The following is a 14,500-nucleotide window of genomic DNA, read 5'->3' as shown; positions in this document are numbered from 1 at the left end:
TCCGTTTTCTAGTTCTAGTTGTGAAGTATAGAATAGTTGTAGTTAATAGTTCTTGTTGTATATTGTTAGTGGGCTTGGGGGTCTTACCCTTTCCGCAACCCAACTCCGGGCTCATTCCTGGTTCCCGGGGTTCAAGCCATGCTCGGCCTGCAAGAGCCGATGCCTCTAGCGATCCCCACGACGCCTGCCTGACAGTGCCTTGGAATCGCACATCTCCGAGAAGTGCCGATTTTAGGCCTTCCGACGCAGAACCAAAAAGGAGCGGGATCAGCGCCTAAAGACTCTCCTGATGGAAGCAGCGCTTAACCCTTCCTCCTCGGCCACGCGAGTGCCGCCTCAGCTACGGCACCGGACCACTTCCGGGCCTGCGGAACGCCGTGGCCACCGACCATCTCCGGCACCGGGCTGGGGAAACTGACCTTCCAGCGTCCTCCACCCGGCTAAGCAGGGCTTGGACGGAGCACCCGGCGCGCCTCCGACCGCACCGGCCGGGCCAGGGATTTTCGTCGACTCCGGTGTCCCAGGAGGTCCTCGAGTCCGGTCCTCCCAGCCACGCTAAGATCTGGGGTCCAAGCTGGGTCCCCTCTACGCCCGAGGACATTCTCCTGGCCAGGACCTCATTGCGTTGCGAAGGCCTGCGCTGCCCCAACCCCTGCACGCCGGTGCGGTTTTTCTTCAATCAAGGGCAAGCCGGATGACCATGCGAGCACCGTCCCGGGTTCCCCCGGTGCGGCACTGATCACAGTCAAGATCCCAGCACCGCTCCCGTCCCGAGAGAGGTCTTGCTCAAGACGCTGCTCGCAGTCCCGGCCACGCTCTCCGCGACGGTACCGTCTACTCGCGACGTAGGTCATCTTCACGCTGTTCCGATACTCCCGGCACCGCTCCAGCTCAGCAGTCACGGCACCGTTATCGAGGACCGCTTCTCCGCCATCGGCCGATCCAGATCCAGGTCGACCTCCCGGCACCGGCTGGTGGCAGGTCCCGGTCTCGATCGCCAGCACTGGTATTGCTCACGGCACCGAACCAGCACCGAGAAGGTCTTCGCCGTCAGGAGTACGGACCAGTACCACTTCCTTTTTTTTTTTCTTCTTCCTTGTCCGGCGCCCCCGTGGCCCTCTCGCCAGACATCAGTCTCTTCGAGAGCGGACAGCGGCTACCTAGACGCTGGACAGGCCTGCTGCTCTGTTTCCGAGACCCAGCCGGAGCTATGGACCTCAGCATGGGTTCTGGACCCCCTGGGCGTACCACAAGCCCAGGGCCCTCAGCAAATCCCTCTGCTTCGTCCGCCTCTGACACAGGGCTCCGGAGGCACTCTTCACGTCCCCTCCGTTCCCCTACAGAGGAGAGTCATCTCAGCTCAGGACCCTGACACCACACAGAGCCGGATGCAGTACTCAGCAGAGCTGCCACGGATCCACTCTGCAGGCTCTCCTCGTCTTCCTCCCCGATGAGGCAGTGGCGGGGGACCCAACTCCCCAGTCCCCCTCCATTGACTCAGGGCGCACCAGGACCTCTCAGCCTGCAACTTCTGTTCTCGCTACGCGCCTTGAGGAGGTTCCTGGTGGCGCCCTGAGGTCAGTGGGAGGGGACTGGTGGATGTTGTCCCCGCCCACTTGCTCATCCGGGGAGGAAGGACGAGGAGAACCTGGCAGGACAGTGGATCCGCTGGCAGCATCTGCCTGGATCCTGCATCCGGCCTCTGGTTGGTTGCTCGGGTCCTGAGGCTGAGATGACCTTTCTCTGTAGGACGGCAGGGGGACGGGAGAGGTTGGCCTCCGGAGCCCTGTGTCAGAGGCGGACGAACGCAGAGGGATTTGCTGAGGGCCTGGGCCTTGTGTACGCCCAGGGGGCCAGACCCCACTGCTGAGGTCCATGCTCCTGCTGGGGTCTCGGAAAACAGAGCAGGCAGGCCTGTCAGCGTCTAGGTATGCGCCATGTCCGCTCTCGAAGAGGAACTGATGTTCTGCGAGAGGGCCACGGGGGCGCCAACGAGAGGGTACTGGTCCCGTACTCCTGACGGCGAAGCCCTTCTCGCGCTGCTGGAGTTCGGTTGCCGGGAGCCATCCAGTGCTGCGATCCGAGACCGGGACCTGCCACCAAGCCCGGTGCCGGTGAGGTCGACCTGCGATCTGGATCGCGATGGCGAGAACGCTTCCTCGGAGTCACGCGGTGCCGGTGACATGGCTGGAGCTGGAGCGGTGCCGGGAAGTATCGGAACCAGCGTGAAGAGACCTACTCATCGCGAGTACGACGACCGTACGCGGAGAGCGGTGCCGGACTGCGAGCAGCGTCTTGAGCAGACCTCTCTCGGGACCGGAGCGGTGCTGGGATCTTGGACTGTGCTCAGTGCCGACCCGGGGAACCCAGGGGACGGTGGCTCGCCATGGTCATCGGCTTGCCTTCGATTGAAGAACCGCACGGCGTGCCAGTTGGGGCAGCGCCACGGCTCCGTCAACCAATGAGTCCCTGGCCGAGGAGAATGTCTCGGGCGTAGAGGGGACCACCAGCTTGACCCCAGATCTTAGCGGTGGCTGGAGGACCGGACTCGCACGACCTCCTGGCCCGGAGCGACGGAAATCCCTGGTCCGGCCGGTGCGGTCGGAGCGGCGCCGGGTGCTCCGTCCAAGCCTGCTTAGCCGGCGGGTGGAGGACGCTTGAAAGGTCTTTTCCCACCCGGTGCCCGGAGAAGGTCGGTGCCACGGCAGTTTCGCAGGCCCGGAGTGGTCCGGTGCCGTAGCTGGCGGCACATCGGCTGCCGAGGAGAAGGTTAAGCGCTGCTTCATCAGGGAGTCTTTAAGGCGCTGATCCCGCTCCTTTTTGGTTCTCGGTCTGAAGGCCTTACAAATCCGCACTTTCTCGGAATGTGCGATCCCAAGGCACTTCAGGCAAGCGGTGTGGGATCGCTAGAGGTCGGCTTCTTCAGGCCGAGCATGGCTTGAACCCCGGCGAACCAGGCATGAGCCCGAGTTGGGTGCGGGAAGGAAGAACCCAAGCCCACTACAATATACACAAGAAACTATTAACTACCACTATTCTATACTTCACAACTAGAACTAGAAAAACGACGAACAGGAGAAGCTAGGACGTGCGGAGGACAGCTATGCCGCTCTCCACAGTTCTAACGACCACACGCTGGTAAGAAGGAACTGAGGAGCGGACGGCGGCAGGGTATATATTAGCCGCCATGGCGGCGCCACTCTAGGGCGAGCCTGCCGCCCGCTGAGTTGCTAGGGTAAAAGTCTTCCGATGAGTGTGCACGCGCAGCGCTACACCTACTGGAATGGATATGAGCAATCACTCGAAGTAGAATGAGTGAATTGCTAGGAGGTGGAGAAAAGTTAGACTGCGCTCCACAGTTCCACACGACTGACATGGGGTAAGAAGGGCATGATGAGGAGCGGCGGGCCCAGGGGTATATATCGGCGCCACAGCGGCACCTACTCAAGGGGCACCCTGCCGGCCCACCGAGTGTTGCTAGGGTAAAAGTCTCCGACGAACGTGCACGCGGCACGCGCGCACACCTACTGGAATGGATATGAGCAAGCACTCGAAGAAGAAACAGCAGTTTCCAACAGGAAGGTGAAGGAAGAAGGGAAGGATAGCCAGCCATATATAACAATCAAGCAAACACACAAATGGCCAAAAAAAAAAAATACCTTTTTGCCAAGATGTATAAATCTGTGCCACAAACAAACAAAACGGCAATTTCCCTCACATTTTATAAATGTTAGTTTGTTATTCTGCTATTTAAGGGGTCTACAAGAGATCAGCACTGTGTGGCTGACTGAAAGGTGGCTTATAGCAGAATGAAGGACTGAAGATATTGAAGGGAGTAGGAGATGGTTATAGTAAATACAGCTGTCATTCAGGGCTCCTAAATTGTGCAGGCACCGAGCTATACTCCTGCAAGATTGCAGTTGGTCATGGCAGAAGATTTCATCAGATGTGCAGCCTGTTAGTCATTCAAAGTGGAGCTCCATTCCCACAGGATTTAGGATCTAGACATGGATGATGATATCCCTTCACCTTAGAAATCCATATCCTTGAATGTCTTCACAACCCCTGCTCCCTCCAAAGCAGTGTTCAGCTCCTTCTACCTTTTCCTATCATTTTTCCTCAGTTCTTAAGAGCCAAGCAGGCTTTCAATTTATTTGATCAGCTGGCATTGCTACATAATTGCCAATCAGCCACAGAAATTAATACAGCCCTGTTGTACACAAGGGATCCCATGCTGCATAATGTAAATCTAATGTGCCAGAGTACACAGAGCAATAGACATAAATAAATACATTCAACCAAGTTTATTTTAGAATAGTCTCTCTGATTTTTTGGGTAAGTCTACACAGCAATGTAAGCCTACAGTTAGTGGGACTCAAGTCAGCTGTCCCATGTCAGGGAACCCTGGGCTTGAGCATCTACCCGACATTTTAACCCAAGGTTAAGGGATTATCTGACCCATGCTTGAACCAAAGTAGCCGGTCCCTAGCACCCCCACCCAGTGTTGACACTCTAGCCCTACAAACCTATCGCACTGTGGGAAAACTCCTAACTGTGATGGTACGATGGATGGGATTCAGGTGTCCATAAGAAGCAAAGGTATCTAAACTGCACAGTTAGCTCCTTTGGTGGCTGTCTCAGTGGAATGGTTGCAGTTTGAGAAGGGTTTATACTGATCTGCCATCTAACCTGAGTCACACTGGCAGACCCTGTTCTGATGATAATTAGGACGTCAGTCTCCAGGGCTGTCAAACTATTAACATGAAATACTGTGATTCTTAATTTTTAAACTGGGCTGTTCAATGAAGGGGTTTTTGTCTGGTTTTTTATTTTGTCTCTTTTGAAGAAGTTTCAGAGGAAAAACACAAACACACACACACACCCCAGCCTGGCTGCCATGGAGCAGCGAAGTACAGCCCCAGGTCTTTGAGTGCAGTGTGCTCCAGTACCCCCCTGTGAATCCCTTATTCCTGCCCCTGCCACACCTGGGAAGACAGGCATAAGGGATTCCCAGGAGGAGAAGTTTTCAGGGCTGGCTCCCACTCACCGCCCTCACAGTGCATACTGCCTGAATGCCTCTGCACATGCAGCCCTCAGGGAAGGTGGGGGAGGGATAGACTGGGAGCAAGGGGGAGAGGGCAGAATGGGATCAAGAAGCTGCTTTGCAGGCAGGGAAAGTGGCAGAGCTCCAGGCTCAGCCGGGCTGGGGGAGTGATGACTCCTAACACCCTGGCAGCTGGGAGCCACTTCTGCCCCACCAGCTTTGCTCTCTGCTAAAGGCAAGCTCTGGACAGCAGTGAGGAGGAGCCTGAGACACTGATACTGTGGGAAGGTTTTAGGACTGACTCCCACACGCCACCCAGACAGTGCACGCTGCCTATACACCCCCGCATGCACAGCCTCAGGAGCGACAGGGGGCCAGAGAGAGACCAAGTGGCTGCCCTGCAGGGAGGGGGAGCGGCTGGGGTGTTGGACTCATCCTTCCCCAGCTGCACAGAGCCCAGAGCTCTGCCACTCCCCATACCTGCAGGGGATCTGCTTAGTCCCCGGTCTGCTCTCCTGCCTTTGCTCCCAGGCCCCTTCCGGGGCTGCATGTGCAGGGTTACCCAGGCAGCATGCATGAAAACCTGGTTGTGCACTTTGACCAGGAAGCAGCCCTGTTTGCAAATAGTGTCTTCTGATCCATCTCCATTGAAAACCTTGTAGCCTCTCTCATAGCATGTTCGCAGACCAGTGTTCAGCAGACAATGGGTTAATGACGATCTGAGCTGCTGCTGTTTGCAAAGGGAGATGTGGCTTCCATTTGCAACAGAGTATAACAGACTGCACCACACACTGTCGGCATAGAGAGAACTAAGCAAGTTGCCCCAAGGATCTCTGGGATACATCTGAAAGTCTACTGGGACCCGAGTCCAACTGCGGCCATGTGCACACAGGAAAGCAATAGGGCTTGGACCCTAGGTCACAGCTTAACATGGGCTTGGACCCTCAAGCCCTGCAGGGTCCTGGGACCCTAGATTCGAGCCGTAGATTAGCACAAATGGTGTGTGGATGCAAGGGGGCGGGGTGTCAGGCTTGAGCCCAGGCTTACACTGCTGTGTAGACATACAATGCATTGTTAATGATTGAGGGTAACTGCCAAAGGAAAACCGTGGAATCAAATCTGGTGGGATGTAGTCCATCAGAGGTTCATTCACTTAAAGAAGCAGTCCTTATAAGAGCACATAATTTCATTTGCTTTTGCACTATAAACACCAGAGTTAGCCACACATTACAATCACAGCCTAGTTACATTACCTGTATTCTGTTGAGTTCTACAACTGGTCCATGCTGACGATCTCTCACCATAGTTGCTTGCACAACCTTTCTGAAAGCTGCCTCCTAAAAAATAAAAATATAAAAAATTATACATCATAGAGCAGTGCAAAAATTACAATTCTAAATCTGTTGGCATTTCAGATTTAAACATATGCTTAATTCCACTCGGGGGATAGGGTGGGGAATACAACAGAGATTTACCACAAAACAAGAAAACTTGCATCTTGCTGTCTAACCCCTCAGGAAGATCCTATCAATAACAAGGAATAGATTGCACAAGAAACTGTTCCTTAGTGTCAAGCTGTCTGCAGTTTCTCAGGAGTGTGGGTACCAACCTCAGGGCAGACTGTGAAGGAGGGCACAAACCCCAAACTGGCTGTGAGTTCTATACTTAGATTTCACCAACCGAGTATCAAGGATGAACTCCAAGTACTGTAAGAGCCTTACCATGGAGTCACAGACAGTCCCTTTGAACACTCGAGTCTATCTTGCCACCTAAGCCAGCTTGCTTTTGTGACAGATGGCCCCTTATACCAAAAATTACAACAATATTCAGGTTACTCCCAGTTCCAAAGGACCAGTCACTTACCCCAGGTCAATTTCACCCTAGTTCTCTCAAAGACAACCCTTGTAGCCAACCCTATAATAAACTAACTAAAGATTTATTAACTAAGAAAAATAAATGAGAGTTATTTACCAGGTTAAAGCAGGTGAACACACACACGCACGTTATAGTATTAGTTCCAAAAGGTAATATAAGCTGCTTTAATATGAAAGCTCTACATGTCCTTTAGGGCCAACCCACACTAAGAAGCTGGTGATCCCTTGCTTATGCTTAGAAATCTTTGCCCTTCACAGTTCAAGCAGCATAGAGATAATTTCTTCTTGACAAAGATTTTTATTCCCTTCCCCCCAGAGTTCAAGCTGATGCAACAAGTGCTTGCGTACATCTCTTCCTGCGGTGGGGGAGGGAAGGGGCGGAAGAGAGCAATCAATTAAGTCTTTTGTCCACTGTTCCACAACAGTTTGTCTGGTGTTTATGGGACTTCTTTTCTTAGGCAGATGACGACACCACTTTTGGTAAACTAGTAATGCTTCACTCCTGACTAGGTTTACAGTTTCAGAGCAAATACATTTATAGTTACCAAGCAAACATTTTAATATTACCTTATAATATCTGTATCCCACGTTAAACACTACATGCATTTTTATAAATCTAATACCTACTTTAACAGTACTAACACACAGGTGAGCCAGACTGGTTTCCAGCTACTATTCCTGGGGGAATTCTTAATTAAAATTAAATCAAAATTAAAAATTCTGCAAAATTCTCCATATTTTATTTGTCAAAACACCACAATATAATCATGCCAATCTCAATTATTTTAGCAATTTATTTCAAAATATCTGTCAGCAAGTATGACTGAAACCATACAGACTAAAAAAAAGATACTGGTAATTTTTACTAGGCATATTAATACAGAACTTTGAGTAATTCATGTAAATTACAATACAGAACTGTATTTCCTGCTCCTCTCATAAGGAGTGCAAAGGCTTGAGAGAGCCAGGGGTAACGGTGGATCTGATAGAGAGGCAAGGAGCCAGGAGTGAACCTGGAGGGTTGTTGGGTGGGGTTAGGAGAAGTCTGGAAAAAGATTTTTTGGGTGGAGGTAGGGGCAAGATTGTTAGGGAGTTGGGGAACCTCCACCGTGTACATCTAGGCTGACCCAAAGTCTCTCCCATTCAGACAGGCACACGTGCCCCGGACCCCACACATCCATCCCATGGGTCACTACAGCCTCCTTCTCCCCCATCCCCATGTGTCCCTGCAGCTCCCCCATCCCAATGTGGCCTTGCACCCTGACTCCCATTCAGCCCCTGGCTCAATGCTGTCACCCCATAAACTCCTGAGCCCACACCCCAATCTGTCCTCCACACTACCCATTCTGAACTCCAGTCTAAGACACACACCCAGCAGCCCTGTGGACCCCACTCCGTATGTCCAAACCTGGATCCATGGGCAGGGTGCTGTGATGAACTTCTGCTCCTGGAAGAATTCTGTGCCACTGTGCATGCACAGAATTTTTTCCCCCCTCACAGAAGATACACTCTGCCCCAGAAGTGCTGCAGCTCTGGCTTCTGCCCATCAGAAGCTGGGGTGATGCCAGAACAGCCAGCAGCATGTATGCAAGTTGTTCTGGCACCACCCCAACTTCTGATGGGCAATAGGCAGAACTGCAACACTTTTGTGGCAGAATGTATTTTCTACAGAAAAAAATAAAATTCAGTGGAACATATGAATTCAGCACACTCAAGACAGAGACTTTAAGCAGCAGTACTGTAAGGGTTATCCATGTACCCTGCATGTCCTCTTGCCTCTAACGCAACCCTCTCTGTTCCTTCACACTGGAATCCTGATGACATTAGACACCAAGTAGTGTGGATAGAGTGTGGATTGTGGACACTGCTTCTCTGCAGGTGTCTAATAGGGACATTACTGGGGAGGCCACTAATGCAGCTTGGACCCTCGCAGAAAGAGCAGTAATTCTTTCCGTTGGGGTGACATTTGCAAAGTCATAACAAGTTTGTATACATGAAGAAATCCAATTTGATCTCTCTCATGGCAGTGACCATTTATCCTCCCATTTTTTTCAGCATATGATACAAACAGTATGGGAGAGGGCCTAAAAGGTTTAGTCCTGTCAATGTAAAGAGATAAAGCCCTGCAGATGTTAAAAGTATGCAACCTCTCTTCCTCCTTATAGGCGTGCAGTTTAAGAAAATAGACTGGTAGATGTATCACCTAATTTAAACAGAATTCCAACACCACTTTTGACAGGAATTTCAGATAAGGCTGCAAGGCTACGTTGTCCTTATACAAAAAATTGTATATGGGTTCATGCCAAAGCCTGAAAGTCACCTACTTTCCTAGATGATATCACTATTAAGAATGCTGTTTTAGCAGATAAATGCAAAAGGAAGCAGATGGTTAAATGCTCTAAGGGTGGTCCTATGAGTATTTACAAGACCAAATTAAGGTTCCAAGAGGAAAGCGAAATTTTAGCCAGTGAGTAGACTCATAGATTCATAGACTCATAGGTCAGAAGGGACCAATATGATCATCTAGTCTGACCTCCTGCACAAGGCAGGCCACAAAACCCTGCCCATACACATTTATAACAACCCCGAACCCATGACTGAGTTATTGAAATCCTCAAAATTGAGATTTGAAGACCTCAAGCTGCAGGGAATCCACCAGCAGTCGACCCATGCCCCACGCTGCAGAGGAAGGCAAAAACCTCCAGGGCCCGCCAATCCGCCTGGAGGAAAATTCCTTCCCGACCCAAATATGGCGATCAGCTAAACCCTGAGCATGTGGGCAAGACTCACCAGCCAGCACCAAGAAAATTCTCGCAGTAACTCAGTTCCCATCCCATCCACAACTCCCCTCACAGACCATTGAGAGACTTATCTGCCGATAATCCAAAATCAAGCCCATTAAACTATCCCATCATAACATCCCTCCATATACTTATCCAGCTTAGTCTTAAAGCCAGATAAGTCTTTTTGCCCCCACTACTCCCCCCGGAAGGCCGTTCCAGAACTTCACTCCCCTAATGTTAGAAACCTTCGTCTAATTTCAAGTTCTAACTTCCTAATATCAGTTTGTACCCATTCGTCCTCGTGCGTACATTAGTACTAAACTTTAATAATTCTCTCCCTCCCTACGTTAATCCCCCTGATATATTATATAGAGCAAGCATATCCCCGCCAGCCTTCTTTGGCCAGGCTAAACAGCCAAGCTCTTTGAGTCTCCTTTCATAAGGCAGATTTTCCATTCCTCGGATCATCCTAGTAGCCCTTCTGAACCTGTTCCAGTTTGAATTCATCCTTCTTAAACATGGACTCCAGAACTGCACACATATTCCAAGTGGGGTCTCACCAGCGCCGTATATAACGGCACTAACACCTCCTTCTCCTTGCTGGAAATACCTCGCCCGATGCATCTAACACCGCATTTGCTTTTTTAACAGCCATATCACATTGGCGGCTCATAGTCATCCTGCTATCAACCAATACCCCAAGGTCCTTCTCCTCCTCCGTCGTTTCCAACTGATGCGTCCCCACGTATATCTAAATTCTTATTATTAATCCCTAAGTGCATGACTTGACTTTTCACTATTATTTTCACCTATTACTATTACTCCAGTTTACAAGGTGGTCCAGATCTTCCTGAATAGTATCCCGGTCCTTCTCCATGTTAGCAATACCCCCAGCTTCGTGTCATCCGCAAACTTTATTAACACATTCCGCTCTTTGTGCCAAGGTCAGTAATAAATAGGTAATAAGATCGGTCCCAAACCGATCCTTGAGGGACTCCGCTAGTAACCTCCTTCCGCCGACAGTTCACCTTCAGTACGACCCGCTGGAGTCTCCCCTTTAACCAGTTCCTTATCCACCTTACAACTTTCACATCATCCCATCTTTTCATTAACTAACAGTTCCCCATGCGGAACCGTGTCAAACGCCGTTACTGAAATCGAGGGTAAATTAGATCTACCGCATTTCCTTTGTCTAAGTAATCCGTACTTCTCAAGAGGAGATCAGGTTGGTTTGGCACGATCTACCTTTAGTAAATCCATGTTGCAATTCGTCCCAATTACCATTGAGCTCAATGTCTTAACTACTTTTCCCTTAAATTTTTCCAAGACTTACACACGACAGACGTCAAGCAACAGGCCTATAATTACCCGGATCACTTTTATTCCTTTCTTTAAAAATAGGAACTACGTTAGCAATTCTCCAGTCGTACGGCACACCCCGAGTTTACCGATCGCTAAAAATTCTCGCTAACGGGGCTCGCAATTTCACGCGCCAGTTCCTTTAATATCCTCTGGATGGAGATTGTCCGGTCCTCCGATTTTGTCCCATTAGCTGTTCAAGTTTGGCCTCTGCCTGATGCGGTAATATCCACCTCCATATCCACATTCCGTTTGTCATCCTCCATCGTCCCTAAATCCTCACTATCTTATTAAAGACCGAGGCAAAGTATTATTTAGATATTGGGCCATGCCTAGGTTATCCTTAACCTCGTTCCATCCTCAGCGTATAGCGGCCCCACTTCTTCTTTGTTTTTCTTATTTATGTGGTGTAGAACCTTTTACTATTGGTTTTGATTCCTTCGCAAGGTCCAGTTCTACGCGGCTTTTAGCTTCCTCACTTTATCCTACACGTCTGACCTCACTAAGTGTTCCCTTGCTTATCCGCCTTTCTTCCACTCCCTGTAAGCTTTCTGCTTTTTTCCTAATCCCTCTCTGATTGTTGCTTCATCAGCTCGCCTACAACTCCGCCCATGGTTTTTTTCCCCTTTCTTGGGATGCAGGCTTCCGACAGTTTCCGCAGCTGCGACTTAAAGCAATTCCAGGCCTCCTCCGCTTTAAATCCACAGTTCCTCCGTCCAATCCACTCCCTAACTAATTTTCTTAACTCTTTAAAATTAGCCCTCGAGAAGTCGAAAACCCTAATCCCAGATCTACGTTTGTTTATCCTTCCATCTAATTTGAAGTGAATCAGATGATCACTCGAACCAGGTGTCCCCTACCACCATTTCTTCTACGAGGTCCTCACTACTCACCAAAACCAAATCTAAAATGGCATCCCCTTCCGTAGGTACTTCAACTACTTGATGAAGAATCCATCCGCTATCACATCCAGAAAAATCTGACCCTATTATTCTTGCAAGCATTCGTCCTCCAATCTATATCCGGGAAGTTGAAAGTCTCCCATAATCACACATTTCCCCTTTGTGTTTACTTCATTAAAGACATTAAAGAGTCTCTATCCATATCCAAATCAGATCCCGGCGGTCTGTAGCACACCCCAAGGACTATCTCAGGGAAGCTCTAGTAGCTTTTTACCCAGCGTGATTTTTACCCAGACAGACTCCGTCTTATCTATTCCATCACTTCTTATTTCATTACAGTTCACCCATCATTGATGTACAAGGCTACTCCACCACCTTTGCCTTCTTTCCTGTCTTTTCTAAAACAGCACATAGCCTTCAATACCCGTTACTCCAGTCATGAGTACTATTCACCAGGTTTCCGTTATCCCTATAATATCCGGTTTCACTTCCTGCACCAGTAGCTCCAGTTCCTCCATCTTGTTCCTAGGCTCCTCGCATTAGTGTACAGACATTTTAATTTTGACGTTTGTCATTAGTGACACTTCCCCGTCGTCACAGACCTTCTACCACCAGCATCACCCGTTCGGCTAGTTTCAATCCGCTTTTCCTTCCTCGGGTCAATTCTTTGGTCCACAAGGGGTATGCCCCTCCCATTCGTTTACTCCTCTCCAGGTTAAATTCCGGCGTGGAATCTCCTGAACATCTCCCAACCATTCCCCCACTTCCTAGTTTAAAAGCTCTCTAATGAGGTCGGCGAGCCTCATCCTAGAAGTCTATTTCCCTCCTTGCTTAGATGAAGTCCATCCTGAAGCGAACAGTCGTCTGTCCGTTAAACGCTTTCCCAATGACCGTACATCCAAAGCCCTCTTATAGCACCACTGCCTGAGCCATCTGTTAATCATCTAATCTTGTCGGCTCCTTCGTCGCCCCGCCCTAGGAACCGGCAGAATCCCACTGAAGATCACCTGAGCCTCGATTTCCTTGAGCGTCTTCCCAGTCTGACATTAGTCCTCCTTGATACAGTCCAGCGAGTGACCTAGCCGTATCATTCGGTTCCCACATGAAGGACTCAACGGATTCTTTCCCGCTCCCGCTAGGATCTTTTCAGCCTCAGATCCACATCCTGTACCTTAGCTCCCCGGCAGACAGCACACCCTTCTGTTCTCCGATCAGGGTTAGTTACGGGCCTGTCTATTCTTCTCAGTAAAGAGTCTCCAATCACGTAGAACTTGCCTTTTCCTGGCGACAGTGTGATCTCCGGTCTATCCCCGCACCCGCTGGCCGCAAGCCCTCTAGATTCGTCTTCGCCCTCGCAATCTCTAGGGCTCAAACTGGGTGTCGCCTCCATTGACTCCTCCCTCCTTCTTGCAGGACTAGCCGCTCGCTCCTTTTTTCCTCGCCCTCTCCTTTCAGCAAGCACCTGCTGTGCTCCATCTTCATTTTCCAACTCACCAACCTGTTCCTGAGTTCTATTTCTCCGTCGCTGGCCCGTCTTTTCTCTGCTGGTTTCCTAGTCACATGCTTCACCTTCCACTTTCCTCACCAGCAGCTCCTCAGAATTCTTTCGTCCTGCTTCCATCTGCTCGTCTGAGCTTATCCCCTGTGCCTCATCACGTCTGTCTTCCATCACTGCTCAAAACCCCCTTCTAAACTCAGCCAGAGTTTCCACCTGCATCTCCATCCTCTTACCTTTCTTCCACGTTCTATCAGGCGCACTTCATGCAGACAAAAACTCCTTTCAGGTGCCCCCTCCAGGACCATGTACATGCCACAGCTACTGCATCCGTCATCCTCAGTGTGTCTCTGCCTGCTACGTCTGTCTCCATCATGCCCTTCCAAACTCTGTGCCTGCAGTTCAGCCTCACACCGCACCACGGGACACCAACAAGGCCTGGGCTGCTGGCAGACCCCTGCCCTTCCCCCTTCTGCTGTTGGTTTCTCTGCTTTAGTCTCCTCTGGAACCTCCCCTGGAAACTCCCACTGAAACTCCCCTGTTGTTAGCGGTCTGTTCGCTGGCTCCTGTGCCGCTGCAGCTGTCTGTGCCATGCCTGAGGCCTGGCTCCTTATGAGGACCTAATCGGGTAAGCCCCGCCCCCAACTCGGGGCTCAGCCTCGCTCTCAGCACCCAGCCCCTAAAAGCCTGCACACACACTCACTCACACACAAACTCCACAATACAATCCACAAACTACAAAACCTGCTCCTCCAACAGAACTCCCACTGAAACTCCCCTGTTAGAGTCCTGTTCGCTGGCTCTGTGCGCTGCCTGAGTGCCTGGCTCCTTATATCAGACCCTAATCAGGTAAGCCCCGCCCAACTCAGGGCTCAGCCTCGCTCTCAGCACCCGGCCCCTAACAGCCTGCACACACACACACTCACACACAAACTCCACAATACAATCCACAAACTACAAAAACCTGCTCCTCCAACAGAACTCCCACTGAAACTCCCCTGTTAGCAGTCCTGTTCGCTGGCTCCTGTGCCGCTGCAGCTGTC

At 50.5% G+C, this 14,500-nt stretch overlaps 1 protein-coding gene across 4 annotated transcripts in view; it reads right to left on the bottom strand.

Moving 5' to 3' along the window:
• Positions 1–14,500, bottom strand: part of HERC2 (HECT and RLD domain containing E3 ubiquitin protein ligase 2) — a 203,732-nt gene that overhangs the window by 19,284 nt on the left and 169,948 nt on the right. For all 4 annotated transcript variants that reach the window (XM_075060860.1, XM_075060863.1, XM_075060861.1 and 1 more), the window contains exon 86: positions 6,298–6,381. In XM_075060860.1, the coding sequence (XP_074916961.1) occupies positions 6,298–6,381 (84 nt within the window). The remainder of the gene's footprint in view (positions 1–6,297; positions 6,382–14,500) is intronic.

This window comes from Chelonoidis abingdonii, chromosome 1 (genome assembly GCF_003597395.2).
Source record: "Chelonoidis abingdonii isolate Lonesome George chromosome 1, CheloAbing_2.0, whole genome shotgun sequence".
Lineage (NCBI taxonomy): Eukaryota > Metazoa > Chordata > Testudines > Testudinidae > Chelonoidis > Chelonoidis abingdonii.
Note: the sequence above shows the minus strand (reverse complement) of the source record. Positions and strands in the feature narration are given on the sequence as shown.